At 67.4% G+C, this 21,124-nt stretch overlaps 1 protein-coding gene across 1 annotated transcript; it reads left to right on the forward strand.

The window, feature by feature from the left end:
* The first annotated feature begins 11,856 nt into the window (after positions 1 to 11,856).
* On the forward strand, positions 11,857 to 20,886 carry TBX21 (T-box transcription factor 21). Its single transcript, XM_064636553.1, has 6 exons — positions 11,857 to 12,610; positions 18,708 to 18,862; positions 18,950 to 19,071; positions 19,161 to 19,319; positions 19,989 to 20,050; positions 20,147 to 20,886. The coding sequence occupies exons 1-6, from the start codon at positions 12,189 to 12,191 to the stop codon at positions 20,796 to 20,798; spliced, it is 1,572 nt and encodes a 523-aa protein (XP_064492623.1). The 5' UTR covers positions 11,857 to 12,188; the 3' UTR covers positions 20,799 to 20,886.
* Positions 20,887 to 21,124: the final 238 nt, after the last annotated feature.

Here is a 21,124-nt window from a genome sequence, read left to right on the forward strand (position 1 = left end):
GGTTTACTGGGCTGGTGGGTGACAAAAAATGGGACCACCAGAAGCAAAACCAAAAACTCACCAGCGCCGTGGTGACAGAGGGGACACGGCCAAGCCCCGGCGGGTGGGTCCCCCAGGGCTTGGGGGTCCCCCAGGGCTTGGGGGTCCTGTGGGATCCACCCGGATATCCTGGAGGAAGGATCTTCCCTATGCAGGGAGACCCCCCCCTCTGTCCCCCCATGGGTACCACGGCTGGGGTAGCACCACCAAGCCCCACTTCTCTTTGTTATTGTAGGTCCTACACGGGCTGAGGGTCTGGGGCTGCTCTGTGGGCCCCCCGGGGTGATTTTTACACCCCCGTGGGGCTGAGGGCGCACGACCCCCGGGGCTGAAACGCCCCCAAACTCGGCTGTTCGTGGAAAATCCCATCCGCTGGCTCCGGCAGGGAGTACCCGTGTGATGAGTTGTGGCCGTTCTCCGACCTCCCTGCCCGGGCAGGCTGCTGGAGGCGGGGACGGGGGGGGTCTGTCCCGGCCCCCTGAGCCCAGCCCAGCCCCGGGCAGGGTGCGAAGCCGGTTCCCAGTGCTGCGGGGCGATGGTGTGAAGGCGATAGGCTCGGTGCCGCCGCCTTATCGCCCGCTCATCTCCGCCCCTGCCAGGGGAGGGGGAGGACGGGCAGGATCCAACCCCCAGGTGGGTCGGGGGGGGACACGGTGACCCCCAGGGGGACGTGATGCTGCAGGGAAGGGTCCCAAAAGCCACCGCACGGGGACAGATCCCGATCCGCACCCAGGGTGGCATCAGCTCTGGCCGGGCTCCCTCTCTGCCCGTCCTCCAGCCGGGCCGGGGGCGGAGGAGGGGCCTGGCTGCGCTCAGGGGGTGCCCGGCCCCCACCCCCTCCCGCCGCCCGCTCTCCTCCCCCCCGGTTTTTTCTCTCTTTTTTTGAAATCACGTGATAAATGTCAAACGGCGGGGCCGTTTTACTCATCCCGGCACCCTCCCGGCGCCGCTTCCCCCCGGGGGCGGCTGCCGCTGACTCAGGAGGCTGCCGGGCTCCCCCCGGGCCGCGGGGACCCCCCTGGCACCCCGAAACCACCGGCCCTTCTCCGGCTCCCGGGCCGGGCGGGAGGAGCTCCGGGACATGTGTCACCTGGTGCAGATGTGTCCCCATGGCGCTCTCGTGATTTTGGGGGGTCTCAGCACCCCAAATCCGCTGCCTGGGGCTGCCCCGCTCCTTGTCATGGTGCTGGGAGGGGCCGGGGTGCTGGTGGTGCCCCGGGGTGCTCGTGGTGGGCACGAGGTTCGGTGCCCGTCGCTGTGCCTTGCTGAGCACCTTTCACCTGCTGTGAGCAGGATGAGGGCACACCAACCCCCCTGCACCCCCTCAGTGTCCCCCCTCAGCCCTGGGGACCTCCCTGCCCCGTGGGCAAACTCTGAGCCCTCCCCACTGCCCTGGGACCGCTCCCCAGCGCTGCCCCCTTCCCGGCTCCACTGCCCGCTGTGGAGGGAAGTGGGGTGTCCAGGGAGGGGGACTGTGGCCCCATTTCCTCTGCCCCCACCCCCGGTGCTGCACCTCGCCCGGGGGAGCTGCCAACCACAGCGCTGGGCTGCGGCTTTGGTGGCATCCTCACCCCCTGGAGTGACGGGGCTGTCACACGGGGTGCCCACCCAGGGCTGGACCAGGGAGCTCCTCACCCTGGGGGGGTCCGACCACCGCGGTGCCCCCCCACTGCTTCAATCCCGGCCTCCAAACCCACCCCACAGACCCCCTGGCCTCCAAACCCACCCCACAGCCCCCCCCCGGCCTCCAAACCCACCCCACAGCCCCCCCCCCCAGCTCCAAACCCACCCTACAGCCCCCCCCTCCCCACCTGAGCTGCCTTGCCCCGAGGGTCTGGAGAGGGGGGACAGGGAGGCTGGGAGAACCCCCCCACTGCCCCTTCACACCCCAATTCCCGCAGGAGAAGTTGGGGACTGGGATGGGGGCCATGCCAGGGGGTCTGGTGGGAGCGTCCCACTAGCAGGGCACAAACTGGGGCTCGGGGGCTCCTGGTTGGGGTCGCAGGTCTGGCTGGACCCACCAGGTCCCTGGTGTGGCCTGGCTGTGCCAGCTCAGGGGACAAGGGACGAGCCAGTCCCACCTCAACCGTCACAGGGCTGGGCTGGGGGGGGCTTTTTGCAGTGGCAGGGCCTGGGGTCTGTCTCCTCTGACCTGGCCTGAGGGCAGGGAGAGCATCCCTGCGGGAATTGTGCCCCCTGAGCACCAGGGATGTCACAGATCCTGCACGGGGCACTGTCCCCTGGAGCCACCCCTGTGAGTGCAGCCCCCTCCCCACCCAGGGCTGTGCCCCCCACCCATGGTGAGACGTGCCTGGCTCCGTCCCCGTGTCTCCCACATCCCTCACGTCCCCTGTGTCCCCCATGTCCCCCACGTCCCCCACGTCCCCGTGCTGGTGGGTCACACCTCACCATTTCCTACGTGACAACCTTCTTTATTTTATTGTTTTTCCCACCAAAACCCCCTCTTATTCTGGGCAGGTTTAAGGTTTCTTTTTCCAGCTTTCAGGTTTGTTTGTTTTTTTTGTTTTTTTTTTTTATTTTTCCTTTTCTCAGAGTTTTTATCATTTAGGGGAAAAACGAAACAGTCCTTTCTGCTCGGGTCCCTCTTTCCCCTGCAGGGGGGTGCTGGGGGGAAGGGGGACGCGGGGACCGGGGATGGCCCTGCTCCATCGCTGGGCGTTTGGGGCCAGCTCCGTGCAGGAATGAGTGTCCTGGTCCCTCTGGATGCGCGTGGGGGATTCTCTGACGTCTATTGAGGTTGAGCTCCTGCCTTGCCCTGGCTGTTTGTCCTTCCAGCTTTGTCCACCGAGGGGGGTCACCTGCACGCACAAATCGATCCTCCCAAACCAGGGCGGAGTAATTCCCGCTGCCCCTCCCGGATCCAGGAGAGCGCCAGGGGACTCCTGGCTTGGCTCAGCTCGTCCCCGGGTCCCCTCCGCCGGGGTTTATAGGAAACGGCTGTGCGAGGAAGCGCCCGGCTCTCCCGCCCGGGTGAGCGTTTCTTTCCAGCCGTGGGCGCCCCGAAAGGCCCCTCAGTGCGGGGGATCCGGTGTGAGTCAAAGCCGGAGCCCTGGGGTTTAACCACAAGCCCCAGAGCTGCCGTGTCATGGGGGAGCCGTGCCAGAGGCGTTTATAAGAAATGGGGGGCTGCCTGGGGGGGAGGGATCCCGGCTGGCACCGGGGGCTTTGCCCACCCCTTGGAACAAGTCCTTTGACCCCGTGGCTCAGCTCTGGGCCCACGTTTTCTGCAAAGGAGCCGGTGCTGTTGCACTTCACCTTCTCATCTCGGCTCTTTCCCAGGGGTGCTCGGTGCCCACATCACCCCAGAGAGTCCATATCACCCCAGAGAGCCCACATCACCCCAGAGAGTCCATATCACCCCAGAGAGCCCACATCACCCCAGCTATCCTGGGTACCCCCATCCAGCGAGGTTCCTGGTGCCAGCATCACCCCTGGGTCCCTGTGTCCAGGCCGGATACCTGGTACCAGCATCACCCTGGTGCCCACATCACCCCGGGGTCCTCATGTCACCCTGTGTTGTGCCTTCATCCAGCTGGGATTCCTGGTTCCTGCATCACCCCTGGGAGCCTGTGTCCCACAGGACACCCAGTGCCAGCATCACCCCAGGGTTCCCACATCCCTCCCAGGTGCCTGAATCCACCTCGGGCACCTGTTCCCTGCATCCCTCTGGCCCGGGGGTGCCCGGCTCTCCCACCCTGCAGCAGCAGCTGCCCGTCACCCTGTCCCTCCCCTGCCAGCCCCGTCCCCGCTGGCTGCTGTCCCCGCTCCACACGTGTGCCGGCAGCTGCCCGACCTCTCGCAGATGCTCTTCCTGGAGAGAGGCACAAGGTTTTCGCACGTGCCTCGCCCTCCCCGCAGCCTTGAGCGAGTGGGGGTGAGGGGCGGCGGTGACAGGGACCTCCAGCCCTTCACACCCAGGACGTGCCCCGTCCCTTCCTGGCCACGCCGCCCCGGTGTCCTTCCTCATCGCCGTGATGGGATCACCTCTTTCCCATCCATCTGCGGTGACCCCCCCCTCCCCGTTCCCAGCCATCGGGGGGGGGTCCGCGGCCTCAAATGGCAGCGGGGGGGACACACGCACAGGCACTCCCGCAGAGCCCCGGCTGCCATGTGCCCAGCGCCATCACGGCTGCCGCGGAGAGACAAGTGCCACCGGGCCCCCCGGGGACCCTCGAGCTGCCGGCCCGGCCCCGGCCCCGCGCTCGGGACCCGCCGTCTCGCTGCGGGGAGGTGACGGAGCCAACGCGCCGTGACACGGGGCTCGCACCCCCTCCCCCGAGCCCCCCCCGCCGCGGCCAGCGCCTCGCCAGCGCCCGCCGGGGGGGACTTCTCGGCTGTCACAACCCATCTGCGTCGGGGGCAGCGTCTGCCGGCGCCGTAAGTGGGGTTAAACTCGGGGTCACCCCGATCGAGCATCCACAGGGGGGTCTGGTGGAAGGCGACACCCCCCTCTCCCCCAATCCCCCCCGCGCCCTGGCACCCCCTGCCCCCGGTTGCCGCCAGGGTGGGATGCGGGGGGTGATGTTCCGTCGTGCTGGGGGAGTAAAGGAGAGAGGGACGGCAAACGTGTCCCCGGGTCCACGCGTGGCTCTCGGGGACGGCGCGGTGGTGGCCACACGTGTCCGCAGGGAGCTGCTCCTCGGCTGTCGCTGCGGGTCACGGCGGCCACCGGGACACGCGGGGCCGTGACGGACACGACCCGCGGGTGGCCCCGCGCTGGCCGCTGGCCCGAAATGCAGCACCCGGCGGGCGCCCGGGGGGCCATCGACACCCGCGCCGGCAGCCTGAACTCCCCGTGACCCGTCGGCACCGCGGCTGCGGCCGGAGAGGCCACCCCGGCACCGGGACACCCTCCCGGGGTCACAGCCCGGCGCTCCCCGCCCCATCCCACCGGAAAACTGCGGCTGTCCCAAAGCCCTCCAGGGCCGGGACGGCGGCGTTCCGGGGACAAACCTGGCCCTGCTTGGTCAGCGGAGCCTTAGGCAGGTGGGATTTGGGGCTGGGGGGGATGGCACATCCCATCCCCATCATCTCCATCGCGCCCCTCCCTCATTTTCAGCCCCCCCCGCCGCCGCCCGGGCTCACACGGTGCCGCCGGACCCACGGGCGGCTCCTTTTAACCCGCGGCTGAAATGAAACCGGCTCCGGCTCCTTCCCCGTGACCTATTTTTAACATTTGATTGGAATTATTCCCCCCCCCCCGCCCCCTTCCCTTCGCCGATCCCCGCGCCGGCCCCGGGTGCGAGCGCGGTGTCAGCCCCGCGTCACATCAATTAACGCGCGCGGGGCGTCATTTGTCACTTTGCATTTCCCCAAGGCCCCTCGGTGGTGCCGCGGCCGTGGCGGGGGGCGCACGCCGGGCTGGGGGGCTGCCACCCCCCGGGGTGGGGGACGGGGATGCTCCTCCTGCCCCGTGTTTTTTGGGGGTGCCGGGATCCGGCGGCCGGTGCTGCCGCCCACCTCGGTGGGGTCCCGGTGCTGGGTACGAGGGTCCCCGGCGGGGGCCGGGACACCCGAGTACGGCCCCCTCCGGCCCCGAGCAGCCGGTGCCGACACCTCCACTTCCGTCGGCAGGGCCCCCAAGGGTATTTTTAACTCCCGGCTCCGCCGTTTGGCACGCGGTGAGTGTCCGTCCCCGCCGCTGTCCTGCCTCCAGCTGCCTCCCCCAGCCCGCGCAGCCCCCCAGGGCAGGATCGGACCCTCCGGAGACACGTCTGGTGCTACAGGACTGCATGGGACAGGACGGGACCCCATGGGATAGGATTGGAACCCATGGGGCGGGATTGGAGCCCACTGGGGATGATCAGAGCCCACAGAGCAGGGTGGGACCCCACAGGGTACTACTGGACCGTGCAGGACAGGATGGGACCCCTTGGAGCAGGATGGGACCTTATGTGACAGGATGGTGCATGATCAGCCTCCAAATAGAAAGATGAGACCCTGCAGAGTGGGATGGAACCCCATGGGGCAGGACGGGACCCAAGGAGTCAGGATGAGACCCTACCAGGCAGGACAGGACCCTACAGAACAGGATGGGAACCTGTGGAGTGGGATTGGATCCTATAGGACAGGATTGATTCCTACAGGGCAGGATGGGGGACTGGAAAGCAGGAATCGACTCTATGGGGCAGGATCAGCCCCTGTGGGGGAAGATGGGACCCTGCAGGATTGGACTCTATGGGATGGGAAAGGGTCCTGCGTGGCAGGACTTTCCAGACCTGGATGGGACGCTGTGGGACAGGACGGCGCCTAACAGGGCAGAATTGTCCCTTGTGGGGCAGGATCGATCCCAGTGGGGAAGGATTGGCCCCCGTGGGGCAGGATCAGCATCGCCATCTCCTCCGCCGGGCAGGAGCATCCTCATCCCCATCCCAGAGGGGGCCGGCCCCCATGTCCCCGCGTCACCCATGTCACCGAGCCCGCGGGACCCCTCCCCTGGCCGGATCCCCGGCTCGGGGGGGGCTCTCGGGAGGGCGACGGCGGCGGGGCGGGCGATCCCGCACACGCGTGTGCCCGCGGGGGCCGCGTGTTGTCAGAAGCTGTAACCCGTGTCTCGCCCGCCGTCCCCCCGCCCGGGCAGCGCACATCACTCCCCGGCCTTCGCCTCCCGCTGACGAAGAGGAAGGGCCGGGGGCGCCAGCCCCGAGCCCCCCGCGCCCCCGTCACACTAAGCCGGCCGGACAGGGGCTGCAGCCCCCCGGCGCTCCCCAGGGAGCCGCGGCTCTTCGCCGAGGATCTGGCTCCCGCTGAAGCAAATCTCCTCGTACAGGAGCGGGGCGAGGGGCCGGGGACGGCGGCGGGGGGTGAAACGGACTCCCCCCGGCCCGGAGGGTGCTGGCGGGGGGGTCCCCGCGGACCCCCCGTGCACATACGGGCGCGGGCACAGCTGCGTCCTTGCACGGTCACCGCGGCCCCCGTGCGCGCCCCCACGCCCTCAGCAGCCCCCTCGCACACGCAGAGAGCCCCCGGCACACCCGTGTCCCCTCACGCACACACGGGCTCCCTTGTACACCCCCCCCGCCCTTTTGCACACCCGCACGGCCACCGATCCCCCCCCGGTGTTTCTGCCCCACGCACGGGGGGCACGGTGGCACCCCGGACACGGTGACACCGAGACGGGGACACGGTGGGAAGCTGCCCCGCGCACGCTGCCACCTCCCACGCAGGCTGCCAAGGCCGGGGTGAGGAAGAGGAGGAGGGAGCGAAGCCAAACCGCCGATCGGTCTCCGGGGGGCAGGATCGGTCCCGCGGGCGGGACCAGTGATCCCCCACCGCCCAGTCCCGGCCCTCTGGGTGCTGGGGCTTCGAGCGGGACCACCCCAGGGAGGGGGCTCCGGGGGGATCTCTTGGCGGGACCCCCCGTGCCACCCAATGCCAGGGCGGCCGGGGGGGTGGTGGCAGCGGTGGCAGCGGTGCAGGGGACACGAGGGGCACCGGGGCACGGGGGGCACGGGTGCTGGCGGCGCGGGGCTCAGCACCAGCAGGGTTTTGGATGGCAGCGGCTGGAACGATGTTAATGACTTTTCTTCCTGTCGCTCTCCTTTTACACCGAGGGCAGCTCCGTAACCAGAGCTGCTTCCTTCCCCGAGATTAAGGAGCCGTCTGCTCGCCCCCCCCCCTCCCTCCCGCGGCCGCTGAGCCCCCCCCGGAGCTGCCACCGACTTGTCACCCCCGGCTGGCCCAGGCTTGGCCCTGGCAGCCCATCCCTGAAAGCTCTGGGTGCCCCCCTTCCCTCGGGGTCCCGCGGTCGGGGGTCCTGAGCATCCTCCCGGCGCTGCCCGGGATTCGTCCCACCGGCCGGGGAGGGGGCTCAGGGAAAGGGGTCACCACGACCCCCCCCCCACTCTCCTCCTTCCCTGCGGACCACCCCAAAGCGGGGCTGCCCGGGGTGGAGCGTGGCAGCCGCCTGCCAGCGCCGGGCGGTTTGGGGCAGGAAGGAGGAGGGTGACAGTGCCGGGGCGCGGGGTGAGGAGCTGCGGCGTGCGGGGGGGACGGGGGTTGGAACCCTCCACGGCGGGGGCTGAGCCCCCCAAACCCCAAAGCTCTGCCTGCTCCCCACTCGCCACCGCCCGTGACTCGATTTTCCCCGCCCGCTCTGACTCAGAGGACACCGCTGGTGACGGGGGGGACCTGGCTACGTTTTTGAGGAGGGGGACAAGGTGCTTGGAGTGCCCTGATGGTGGGACAGGAGGGGGTTTCTGCAGGGTGGGAGCCTGGGTGGGCTACTGGGGGGCTGGCCGGCATGGCTCCCCTCGGGGGCACAGCGCCGGGGGCACCAGGGATGTGGCTCCTTCCCGGCCGGGGGTGGCTGCAGGTGGGTGGCGGATACGTCCCCCGGCCGGGGGTCCCCCGGGTGGGTGGCAGGTGGCCGGCCCGGCCCGGGAGCCCTGCGGTTTGCATTCACGGCTCCCTGAACCGCTCAGCCCCGCGCTGCCTTCGAGCAGCAGCGAGATGCAAATTCCTCCGGGGTGGGGGGAGTATTTTCGGTTTTCCCTGGGCCCAAATTTAGCCCCCGTGGGTGCCCGGTGCCCTCGTGTTCATTTTAAGAATGAAAACAGGAACAATGCCATTTACTAAGAAAATTACCCCCAAAGTTTCCCCTCGGTCCCCAGAAGCCAAATTCCTGCCTCATCCTTCCCCAGCAGCGCCGGTGCTGCCCGGGGGCTGGGCTGGAGGGTGGTGTGGGGACACCAGAGCTTGGGGACAGCCTGGGGACATCAGCCTTGCATCCTGGGCTCCTGCCCAGTGTCTCTGCTGGGAATTTGGTCCCGGGGTCAGCAGGATGATGCCCAGGAGCAGGGGGATGCAGGATGGTGACATGGAGCAGGGGATGTACAGGACAATCCCCCCAGCTCCCCATCCCGTGCCTGCACTGCAGACCCCAGGGATGAGGATATTCCATCTTGCAGCTGCGGGAGGAGAAACTGAGGCACGGGGCTTGTCTCAAGGATCCTCAGGAGCCTGGGAATCCTGCCGGCGATGGGCAGGGGAGGGACGCAGCGACTCTGGGAGGGATGTGGCCTGTGAGGTGACAAGTGTGTCCCCAGCCCCGGGGCGCATCCTGCAGCGGAGCCACTTCCTCCCATCCCCTCTGTGGGCGACAGAGTTTGGCGAGTGCCGGAAACCAGAGCGGTGGCCGGGAGGGACCGGGCACGGCGGGCACACGATGCTGCCCCTCGGCCCCCGCCGGCCCCCCGCGCTCGGGGACACTCGGGTGTCCCAAGTGCCACCTGGATCAGCCGCCTGGGGAGGGGACACCGAGGCACGGGGCTTGGAGGGGGGAATTTGGCTCCATGGAAGTCCCTGGGGCGCTCCTGCCCCCCGGGAAGGGCCCTGTGGGTGAGGATGCCAGGTCGGCTTTGCTGCTAAGGAGCTGCTGGGGGGGGGTTGGACCCCAAATCCCACTGCTCCCTCGCTGTGGAGGGGGTGAGTTCAGGCCACCTGGTTCAGGGACTGTCCCATCCCAAGTGGCACCACGTCCCAGAGGTGTCTGGGATGTCCTGGAGCATCCCTGTCCCCGGCCAGCGGGGCTGTTGGAGGCTGTTCAAGGTGACGGTCAGGACACGGCTCCTCCCAGCCCTGAGCGAGTCCTCCCCGCGAGGGGACACTTGTGACAGCCACCTCCCCAGGAGTCCTGCCGCGTCTCCCAGTGTCCCTGGTGTCACTTTACCGTGGCAGGGGGGACACTCAAGGGCGTGACATCCTGGGGACAGGGCCACACTCCTTCCCCCACCCCGCCAGGCCCCGCTGGTGGCACCGCCCGGGACCGGGACCGTCGGGGCGAGGGGGACGCGGGGTGGAGGTGGCAGGTCCCCAGCTGGGGGGGCAGTGGGGACACTGGCGAGCCTGACACCCGCCCGGGTGGCCGTGCTGGCTGATCCCACAGCGGGGGGGTGTCCCTGTGAATTTATCCTCGCCGGCGATGGTATAACAGGAATGAATTAGCACGTCGGGTGACGTCAGGGAGCACATGAGCTGCAGCACTTGCTTCCCCCTCACCCTCCGTTAATGAGTCTCTCCCCCCCCCCCCATCCATAACCCCCCTCTGGCCTTTATTTTTTCCTCTATGGAAAAAAAAATTCTGGAAATGTCCTTGTTTTTCCTTCTTTTTCTTGCTTGGGAACTCGGTGAGGGGGATTCCTGCCGGGTGGGTTGGGAGGGGCTGGCAGTGCCCTGGCAGTCTGGGGGTGCCCAGGGGGGTGGGGGCAGTTTCACGGGGGGATGTTGTCCTGCTGACCCCCCCAGCCCCCACCAGGCCTCTCCCTCAGTAACTCCCAGGGGATTAGTGGCTGGGAAGAGCTGGCAGGGAGCTGGAAAGGTGTTGGGGGGGGGGGTGGGGGGGGTCAGCAGGGGGGGCTTTGCATAGAGATTGAAGGGCAGGACCCCTCGGAGCAGTGCCAGTGGTGAAGAGCTGGCCTGGGTGGCTGCTGAGGTGCATCTGCTGGGCCAATACACACACACCCCCACACACCCCGTGAGACTCCCAAAACCCCCAGGCCTGCCCAGGCCTGACTCACTGTGGGGATGAGGGTCCTCCTGTCCATCCACCCCCCACAGTCACCCCTGGTGCATCCTTAACTCCTCATTTCCTCCTGCCCTACAGCTGGAGCACTCTGGGGGGGAAGCAGAGCTGTCCCCATCCCCATCCTCATTCCTGTCCCCATCCCCATTCCTGTCCCCTGTCCCTCATCCCCATCCCCATTCCTGTCCCCATCCCCATCCTCCTTCCTGTTCCCATCCTCATTCCTGTCCCCTTTCCCCATCCCTGTCCCCATCAGCTCCCACTTCCCCCGGGGCAGCACCATCACCTGGGACCCCGAATCCCAAGGGATTTAGGTGTAGGTTTATTAGACACCCACGTCCCCCTTTCTCCCCTTCCCAACCCCAGCTCCAGAGGGGTCCTGCAGATGTTGGGAAGGAGCCCGGACCCCAGGAGGGGACCCGTGGGTGGGTGGCAGTGTCCCTGTCCTTCCAGGCGGTGCGGGAGCGACGGGCACGGGGTGGCACCGGCCGTCCCCCGCCCTCCCAGCTCTGCCACACTGGGAATGGAAAGTATTGACGGGAGCCGAGCTGGGGATGTGCCAGGGGAAGCGGCCGCTCCAGAACCAAATGCCTCCGTGGCGGCTCCAGGGGACACGGGGACTTCCCCGGGCACAGCGGGGTCAAGGGCAGGGGCCAGGAAGGCCTGGCCTGGGGGTGGGCACAGGAGGGGGCACGGGGGGTGGGCATGGGAATGGGCTCAGGGATGTGCGTGGGAATGGGCTCAGGGGTGGGCACGGCTTGTGGGGGCTCCCCAGGGAACTCGGACCACCCCAAACCCAGCAGAGGGGGAAGGGGAACGACAAGGGGCTGAGCCTTGAGCCTCTGTCCCCGGGTGTGTCACCCCTCCAGTGACCGTGGTGACACCACAGCGTGTGTGGGGACCCGAAACATCCAGTCCCTGTGTCCCCTCAGAGCCCCAAAACACGAGCGGGAAGGTGTGGCCGCCCCTGGTCACTCCATCCCCTGTCCCCGCGTCCCCTCACAGTGTCCCTGTCCCCTCCCGTGTCCCCACCCCTGCCAGTGTCCCACGGTCCCACAGTCCGGGCTCCCCCCGCGTCCTCCCATCCCCTCCCACCTCCCCGCTGCCCCCGTGCCCCGCGTCCCCCCGGCGTGTCCCCCGTCCCCTCCCGCTCGTCCCCGCGTCCCCGCTCGTCCCGGTCCCCGGCCCGCCCCCGCGGGGGTGGGGAGGGGGCGGAGGGCGGAGCTCCCGGCGCGGAGCCGCTTCTTTGGATAAGAGGCGCGGGGCCACGAGGATGGGCAGGTGGAGCGTGTGAGGTACGAGGAGGAGGACAGGGCGGCCCGCCAACCCCATCCCCCCGACGGCACTTTTGGGGGCTTTCCGAGTGTTTCGGGCTATTTTTTAATTTTTTTTTTTTTTTTTTTTTTTTTTTTGCGGGGTTTGGTTTTTTAACCCCTTCTCCCTTGGCCGTTCCCGGGTCGCCGCGGGTCGCCGCCCCCCCGGGACCCCCGGGCATGGAGGGGGCGGCGGGAGCCCGGCGAGGCGGGCAGCGCTGACGGGCGCCCGGCTCCGCGTCCCGGGGACCCCCATGAGCGGCTGAGCGGGGCCGGCGCCCCCCGCTCCGTCCATGGGCGCGCTGGAGCCGGGCACCGGAGCCCCCCGCCCCGCCGCCCCCATGCTCAGCTCCTCCGCCACCTTCGCCAAGGAGCCGCCGGGCCCCCGGGACGCCGCCGCCTCTTACTTCGGGGACGGGGGGGCGGCGGAACCGGGAGCCCCCCCGCTCCCTTACGGCGCTCCGGGCGGCTTCGGCGGCCGGTTCCTGGGGCCGTGCCCGCCCTACCGGGCGCCGCCGCCTCCCGCCGCCCCGGTGGAGGGTTACGCGGGCGCGGAGGGCGGTTTCGGCGGCGGGGGGGCCCCGCTGTGCCCCCCGCTCTGCGCCCTGCCCGGGTACCGCGTGGCCGGGAAGGTGCAGGTGATGCTCAACAACTACCCCCTCTGGGCCAAGTTCCACAAGCACCAGACCGAGATGATCATCACCAAGCAGGGCAGGTGAGCGGGGGGACCGGGGGGAAGAAGGGGATGGACCGGGGCGGGGGAGCGGCGGGAACCGGGAGGCACCGGGAGGTGGGACCAGCGAGGCACTGGGGGGGACTGGGGGGGACCGGAGCGCACCGGGACGGACGCGAGCGGCGGGGACCGGGGCGGACTGGGGCGGACCGGGGTGTACCGGGGCAGGGGACTGTCGGAGGAGCAGTGGGAGATCGGGGCTGGGGACCGGTGGGGACCGGGACAGGGAACCGGCAGCGGCACCGGGAACCGCACGGACCCCGGAGACGGTGGGAGTCCGGTGTGGGCAGAGATACGGGCACGGGGGATGCGGGGTGGGCACGGCGGCGCAGAAAGAGGGGGTGGGACAGGCCGGGAGGGCTGTGGGGTGGGCCCGGAGGGAGCTGGCACGGTGAGGGGCTGAGGGTTTCTGCCTCCTGTCCTCAAAGGGCTGGAGGTATGAGAAGTGTTTTGGGTCTGGGGGTCACTCTTTGCCCACGCAGTGGGGGGGTGGGGTGTGCAAGGGGGGGCCCCCACCCCTGTGGGTTGGGGGGTGACATTTTGCTGTGTGGGCAAAGGAAAAAAATGGGGGGGGAGGGGGAAAGCAGAACGGACTTCCCTGGTCTTGTTTTCTATGGAAGTTGAGGCTTGTTGGAAGGAGAAGGGAGGATGGGGAGTCTCCCCACCCGCGTCAGGGTGGGACAGGGGGGTCCAGACCCCCCATGTCAGGAAGCTGGCAGAGATGGTGCCAGTTCTGGGGGCCTGGAGGCAGTGTTTATCCGGCCTCAACCCATGGGCTTGATCCGGAGCCTGGCACTGCAACAAGTAGTGAGAGCCCACAGCCACCCCACAGGCACCGTGGGTGGGTGGGTGACACCCCCTCTACTCACTTTCCGTGCTGGAAATGCCCCCCCTCCTCCATGGGCCAGACAGGGGCTGGGTGCCTCTCATGTGCCCAGGGAAGGGGCAGCATTTTGGCAACGTCCTCGGTGCCCAAACCGCCCTTGGTGACGCCACAGCCGGGTACCCTCTGTCCCTCTGTGCTGCCTCCAGCCTGGGGTGTTCACGGGGTGTGAGTTGGGGGCCTGGGACAAGGTTGGGGGGCTAAAATTCACCCCACCTCTGCCAACACCCCCGTTTGGGGGGTCTGGAGGGGGCCGGGTGCGACACAGGCCCTGTGGGGCCATGGAGCCTCCACAACTCGGAACAGGGGGAGCCCAAAATGCTGAGCCCACCCTTTGGCCCCACAGGGTGACGTGAGTGGGGGTAGCCAGGCCCTGGGCTGCAGTCTGGGGGCCTCGGTGGGATCATGCTGGGGTGAGGAGGGGAATACGAGCACGGCAGGGGCTCAGCCGCCTGAGGGGCTCCCAAAAATCCGTGCCGAGGGGAAAACAGGGCAGCAACCCCTGCTGTGTGCTCAGCAGCTGGCAGAGAACCCCCCAGCCCCTCCTGCCGCGCCGACCCCCCCCCCTCCCCTCCCGCTGCCATCCCTCCGCCCAGGGGGCTCTTCCTGGCCAGCGCCGGGGCCGCCGGCAGCGCCCGCGCCCCTTCCCTCCCTCGGCCGAGACAGATGGTGTCACTTCGATGCTGAGACCAACCTGCTTAATGTGTTGGAAGTCTAAACACGTTAGGGCCGCTTGGTTTGCCACGGCCCTGCCCGGGCCCGGCTCCCCCCGCCGGGCTCGGGGCCGCTCGGAGCGGGTGACGTGTCCCCAGCCCCTCGGAGGGGGTGGCAGGGCACCCCGAATGGTTGTTCCTCGCACACCATCCCCCCCAGTTCGTACAGAGACGCGCTGAAATTCCAGTTCTTCCCTCCTCTCTTCCCCCCAGCCGTCACGGCGGGCGCTGGGGCGGCGTCAGGATCTGGTGCTGAGGGGTCTGGAAAATGGGGCGAGCCCCCAAATCCCATCATCTCTGCCCCACTGCCGCCGGCTCCCAGCCTGAAACCAGGCGATTTTGGGGCTCTTTTCCCAGCTCCATCCCCTCCCCAGCGTCCCTACAGAGGTTCCGGGGATGGGGGGGTGTGTGTGGGTTGCTCTGAGCTCAAGGGGGCTCACGGCAAACCCGGCCCGTGGAGACGTCGAGCTCGGAGCCACAAAACATCCGTTTCCCCCAACCCCGAGCTGCTCTTGCAAAGCTCGGCGTGCAGGGCCAGGCTGCAGCGCTGCTGAGGCACACACTGAGGAAAAACCCCAGCGTGAGGCTCCAGGGGGACGGGAGCCCCAAAATGGGGACCCAAGGGGGATGTGTGCCCCCCAAAGTGGGGATCCGCCCGGCTGGGGGGCTCTGGGACAGGACAGGGGTCATGTCCTTGTCCTGCTGTTGGCGTGGGTGCTTCATCTCTCCGGGCTACGCTGGTCCCTCAACGCCGGCGTCCTTGGGGTGCAGCCCCCTGTGGACCCACGGAGGGAGCTGAGGATGGGTGGGAGATGGTGGCACTGGGATGAACCCGCTCAGGCGCTGGGATTTACCCTGCTGGCGTCTTTTTTGCCCTCTCCTGCCCCTCTGCCCCGGCTCCAACACGCCATCCCGTGCCATCCCACCCCATCCCACCCCCCGTCATTCCCTCCAAGATAATTTCCTACTGGTTTCCCGTGTGGCTCCCCATCCTTCCTGTGCCCCCCACGGCTCTCAGGGCTCAGCCAGGGCAGGATTTCTCTGGAAACCCCCAAGGACTCGCCGGTGCCCTGACTGCAGCAGGCCCGGGGAATTCCTGCCGTGAGGCTCTGCCGTGAAACCAGGGCTGTCTCTGCATTTTGGGGGTACCTGGGGCTGGCTTTGCCTTTTGGGGGTTCACACGGGCTGGCTTTGCCTTTTGGGAGTTCACAGGGGCTGGCCCTGTCTTTTGGGGGTACATAAGGGCTGTCTTTGCACTTGGGGGGGTCTCAGTGCTGCCTTTGTGGGGTGCAGGGGCTGCCTTTGCATTTGGGGACACAAGGGCTGGCCTTGCCTTCGGAGAGGACACCGGGAGGGCTTTGGGGACACGGGGCTGGCGTTGCCTTTGAAGGGGACACGGGACAGCTTTGGGGACACAAGGGCTGGCTCTGGCTCGAGGGGCGCTGGGCGAGGCCGTGCACGTGGGGGGGCACGAGGACTTTTTGTGGGGCTCCAGGACGGTGCCCAGCTGGCAGCTCTGTGGGGTTGGAGGCAGCGGGGCAGCCGTGGGGTGACATGTCCCCGTGTCGTGCTGTGCCGTGACACGTGGCTGTGCCGTGCCACCCACACCGAGCAGCACAGCTGTGCCACGCAGCACCGTGCAGATGTGCCATGCCGTGCCACTGTCCATGTCACCGTGCCGTGTCACCATGACGTGCATTGCCATGCCACCACGACATGCCACCACACCATGTCACACAGCTGTGCCACGTCACCGTGCCATGTGTTGCTGTGCCACCACACCATGTCACCGTGCCACCCACTGCTGTGCAGCCATGTCACGCTGCCATGCCATGTCACTTTGCCACACCTTTCTGTGCCACCATGCCGTGTCCAGCAGCCGTGCCATGCCACTGTGCCATGCCACCGTGCCATGCTTTGCTCTGCCACCGTTCCCTGTCACCATGGCACATATTGCCACGCAGCCATGCCACGCACTGCCATGCCACCGTGCCGTGTCACCATGCCGTTTCCAGCACCCATTCCATGTCACCGTGCCGTGTCCAGCAGCCATTCCATGTCACCATGCCATGTCCAGCAGCCATGCCATACCCCTGTGCCATGTCACCGTGCCATGCAACCATTCCATGTCACCATGCTGTTTCCAGCAGCCATTCCATGTCACCGTGCCGTGTCCAGCAGCCGTGCCATCCCGCCGTGCCCTGTCCCCGTGCCACCCCGCCGTGCCGCGGGGGCTGCACCATCTCCCACTCGGCCGCGGTGGCTCCTGCGGTCACCGCGCTGCCGTCGCGGGGGGGAGGAGGCGGCTCAGGAAGCCGCAGCCCCCTCTCGATGCGCTGCCGGGGGTGGTGGTGGGGGGAGAGAAGTGGGAGAGGCACAACTGCCCTGGGGAGGGGGGGGTTGCGCTCCTGGACCTCCAGGTTTTCCTTCCGCCCGGGCTCATCCCGAACGCGCTCCCTGTGCCTCCATCACCGCGGTGCCCGCAGGGCTCCGTGTCACCAGGTGACACCCTGGATGTGCCGCTGTGTCCCCCTGGCTCCCTCCCGATGTCCCCGTGTCCCCCCCAACCCCTCGAGCAGAGGGGTTCATTCAGGGACAAACCTCGGGGCCCGCCGAGAGCCCGGAAACAAAAACAAAGGGTGAGACGCGCGGTGCCCACCAGCTTTTGGGGCGGGCGGGAAGGGGGGAGAACCGGGTTGGGGCACCTCCCAAACCGCAGTGACCAAACCCGGGGGAGCCGAGCGCTGCCCGAGCAGCAGCCCCGGGAGCTCGAGCGCTGGGGGGGATTTAAAAATAAAGGCGAGGCGAGCGTGGTTTCGGGCCTTGCCCCCACCCTGCCGTGCCCGGCCGGGCCGTGCGGTTTTCCCCGCGGCAGCGTGTGAGCGCCGAGCCGCGCTCGCTGCCAGCGGGGGCTCGGGGCTCCGAGCGGGGCGAAGAGAGAGAGAAAAAAAAACCCCAAAACCAACTAAAAAAAAAAAAAGAAAATAGGCTGGTTCTTTCCTCCCTGCTCCTTGCAGCAGCTCGGGCTGGTGCAGCGCCCAGGCTGGGGCTCGCCCCGCGGTCACCCAGCGCCGGGCTCGGCGTTCGGGCGCCCGGAGCGCGGCGGCCCCGAGGTGGTTTTTAATGCGGCTGCAGCTTTTATCAGTGGCAGGAAACCCCCGTCACTCGGCACAGCCGCGTCTGTCTCGCTCCAGAGGAGCTTTAGGGATACGGGAAGGGGGGACGGGGGCTGTGAGGGCTCGGAGGGACCCCGGGATGTGCGGGACCACGGTCCGTGCCGAGCACTGGGAGCACGTGTGCAGCTCCTCACCACGAGTGCAGCTCCTCACCACGAGGGCTGCTTTCTCTATTTCTTTCTCTTTTTTGTTCTCTTTTTCTTAATCTCTTTATCTCCTTCTTTTTATTCTTCTTTTTCTTTATCTTCTTCTTTATCTTTTTATTCTTCTTCCTTTTCTTCTTCTTCTCCTGCTTCTCTTTTTTATTTTCTTCTTATTTTTCTTCATCTTTTTATTCTTCTTCTTTATCTTCGTCTTCTCCTGCTTCTCTTTTTTCTTTTCTTCTTCTTTTTCTTCATCTTCTTCTTTTTCTTGTGTTCATTTTTCTTCTTATTTTGCTTCTTTTTCTTAACCTTAATCTTAACTTCAATCTTAATCTTCTTTTTCTTTTCTCGTTTTCTTTTTTTCTCTCTATTTCTTTTTCATTTCTTCTTATTGCTCTTTTCTTCTTTCTCTTTCTCTTCTCCCCTTTTCTTCTCTTTCTTTTTCTATTCTCCCCCCCACCACCACCCTCTCCCGCGAGGGCAACTTTGAGTCAGCGGCACCCGCCGACTTTTCTTTCCACCACCCTTTGCATTCCACTTCCCCGAGCCCCGTTTCCTGCCCGGCACAAGGAGCTCCGTGTTTCCCCCCAGCCCCTCGCTCTGCTCCTGGGGAGAGGGACGAGCAGGGTTCGGGTTCTCCCCTCCCACCACGGCTGGAGGTCCCGCCGTGAACCTGAGTTGGGGTGACCCGGGTCAGGGATGGACGTGAGGGACTGATCAGGGAGCGGGGAGTGCGATCTCCCACCCCAGAGCCGGGATTTGGGGGGACGGCCGGGGGGGACAGCGGGGTGCAGCCCCTCTGGGGGGGTGGCAGCTGCAGGCGGCCGCAGGGTCCCCCCCGGGCCGTCCCATCCTGTCCCCTTCCTGCCCTTGGCACAGGCTGGCGCCCAGCCCGAAATAGCAGCGGTGTTGGTTTCCGATCCGGAAGGTGCTTGGGGAGGGGGAGGAAGATACCGGGAGGGGGGGAATCGGCCCCGAGAGCATCCCCCAGCTGCCGGGGTCACTCAGCTCCTCACGGGCACCCAGCCTGGCGCGGGAAGGGGGGGGGTGGGCATCGCGCTGCCTCAGTTTCCCCATCACCCCCCACCACCCCCGGTGCCACCCTGTGTGCCAGCGGCCGGGCCGGGGGGTGACGGTGTCTCTGTGCCTCTGTCCCCTCCCCAGGCGCATGTTCCCCTTCCTCAGCTTCAACCTGTCGGGGCTCAACCCCGTGGCCCACTACAGCGTGTGCGTGGACGTGGTGCTGGTGGACCAGCACCACTGGCGCTACCAGGGCGGCAAGTGGGTGCAGTGCGGGAAAGCCGAGGGCAACATGCCAGGTACGACATCCCCCTCGTCCCCTTCCTCGTCCTCCTCGTGGTGCCGGGAGCGGGGTAACCCCGTCCCTGCTCCCCCCCTGTCCGCAGGGAACCGCCTCTACCTGCACCCGGACTCGCCCAACACGGGCGCGCACTGGATGCGGCAGGAGGTTTCCTTCGGGAAGCTCAAGCTCACCAACAACAAGGGCGCGTCCAACAACGTCGGGCAGGTAGGTGAGGGCCCCGCCGCCGTGCCAGGCTGGGCCGGGTCCCCCTGCGCCCCCTCCCTGAGTGCCCGCTGCCCCCCTTCCCTCCCCAGATGATCGTGCTGCAGTCGCTGCACAAGTACCAGCCCCGGCTGCACGTGACGGAGGTGAAGGAAGGGGAGGGGGAGGACGGGTACCCCTCCCCGCACACCCACACCTTCGCCTTCCCCGAGACGCAGTTCATCGCCGTCACAGCCTACCAGAACGCCGACGTGAGTACGAGACCCCCCTGCCACTCCCCGCCTTGGGGACACCCACCAAAAAGCCCCCCCCAGCAGCACAGGAGCCCCAGCGACCTCCCAGGGCCACAGAAACCAGTGACACATCCCAGTGTCATCCCAGTGACCCGCCAGGAGCAGCCCCTGGTAACCCCCCAGCACCCTCTAAGGTGTCCTCAGCATCAGGAGAACCCCCCCATGGCATCTCCCAGGCCCCCCCGTCTGCCAACACTCCTGTCTGCAACATCTCTGCACCCCCTGCGTCCCCTCAGCTTCCCAGTGCCTTCCCCTGGATCCCCTCAGCTTCCCAGTGCCCCCCCCGGATCCTTTCAGCATCCCAGAAACCCTCCCAGTATCCCCTGCATCCCCTCTGTATCCCAGTACCTCTCTCTGAACCCCTTCAACATCCCAGTTCCCCCCCAGTACTCCCCCTGGATCCCCTCAGCATCCCAGTATCTCCCCCTGAATCCCCTCAGCATCCCAGTATCTCTCCATGAATCCCCTCAGCATCCCAGTAGCCCCCTCCCAGTACCCCCCCCGTTGGGAAAGGGTGGGATTCTGATGCAGTGGGGGCTGCTCGAGGGGAAAGGGATGGGAGGGAACATCCTGGAAGGGGTCAATCCGTCAGCAGCCCCCCCCACCTCCGTGTCCCCCCCTCCCCAGATCACGCAGCTGAAGATCGACCACAACCCCTTTGCCAAAGGATTCCGGGACAACTTTGACTCGTGAGTGTCCTGAGTGTCCCCCCCACCCTCCCGCTGGTGCCTCCCCCACCCCGGCTGGCAGCAGGGCACACTGCCACCCCTCCCTGTGCCCCCCAGGATGTACACGGCCTTGGAGAGCGACCGCCTGACCCCGTCCCCGCCGGAGGGTCCCGGCTGCCAGCAGCTCCTGCCGGCCCCCCGCTTCCAGCCCTTCCTGCCCGAGCAGTACCCGCTGCCCCCCGGGCGCTTCTTCGGGGGGGAGCGGGGGGCTCCCCCTCTGTCCCTGCCCCCCAAAGACCCCCCCCACTGGTACTTCCCCCCGCAGCAGCCCCCCGCCGCCGGGGCGCTGGAGTACGGCGGCTACGACGGGGGCTACGGGGGGGGCAAACTGGTGCCCTACGGGGTGAAACCCTTCGCCCTGCCGCCCGCCCCGCACCCCCCCCTGCCCTACTACCCCGAGGGGCCGGGGGGCTTCGGGGTGACGGGGGGCTGGAGCCCCGGGCAGTACGGCCCCAAGGGCGGCGCCGGGGCTCTGGGCTGGTACCGGGAGCCCCGCGAGGAGAAGGGCAAGGAGGTGGAGGGCTGGGTCCCCGAGCCCCCCGCCCCCGCCTCGGGGGACTCGTCGGACTCGGGGCTGTACGAGTGCAAGCGGCGGCGGGTGTCCCCGTACCCGTCCAGCGCCGAGAGCTCCCCCCCGCCCCGCAACGGCGACCTCTACGACAAGGACCCGCTCGCCGACGGGGGCTACTACGGCTTCTACGGCAACTGAGCCCCCGCCCCGGGTACCGCGAGGGGTCCCGTGCGCCCACCACCCTCCCCCCCCCGCTATTTAACACCCATATCCTGGGCAGACTCGAGCGGGAGGAGGGGGGGCCCAGCCAGACAATCAGCCCCCGGTGCCGCCCCGGGGGGGCCGCGGGGGCGGGCGGGGAGGGGCAGGGGGGGATGGCGAGGAGGGGGTTTTTTTTTGTTGTTGTTGTCGATGGTTTTTAAGGGCGGGGGGGTCGGGGTGGGTAATGCTGAAGTATTTATTGAGCCCCCCCCGTGCCCGGCGTGGGGTGGGGGGGCAGCAGCATATCGCAATAAAGGGGCACT

This window comes from Pseudopipra pipra, chromosome 26 (assembly GCF_036250125.1).
Source record: "Pseudopipra pipra isolate bDixPip1 chromosome 26, bDixPip1.hap1, whole genome shotgun sequence".
NCBI lineage: Eukaryota > Metazoa > Chordata > Aves > Passeriformes > Pipridae > Pseudopipra > Pseudopipra pipra.

Excerpts from the sequence above, each read along its gene's own strand:
- TBX21 (XM_064636553.1), top strand. The coding sequence starts at position 12,189 with ATGGGCGCGCTGGAGCCGGGCACCGGAGCCCCCCGCCCCGCCGCCCCC. Across the intron at positions 19,072-19,160 it reads CGTCCAACAACGTCGGGCAG|ATGATCGTGCTGCAGTCGCT; the intron begins GTAGGTGAGGGC and ends TTCCCTCCCCAG. Across the intron at positions 19,320-19,988 it reads CAGCCTACCAGAACGCCGAC|ATCACGCAGCTGAAGATCGA; the intron begins GTGAGTACGAGA and ends CCCCCTCCCCAG.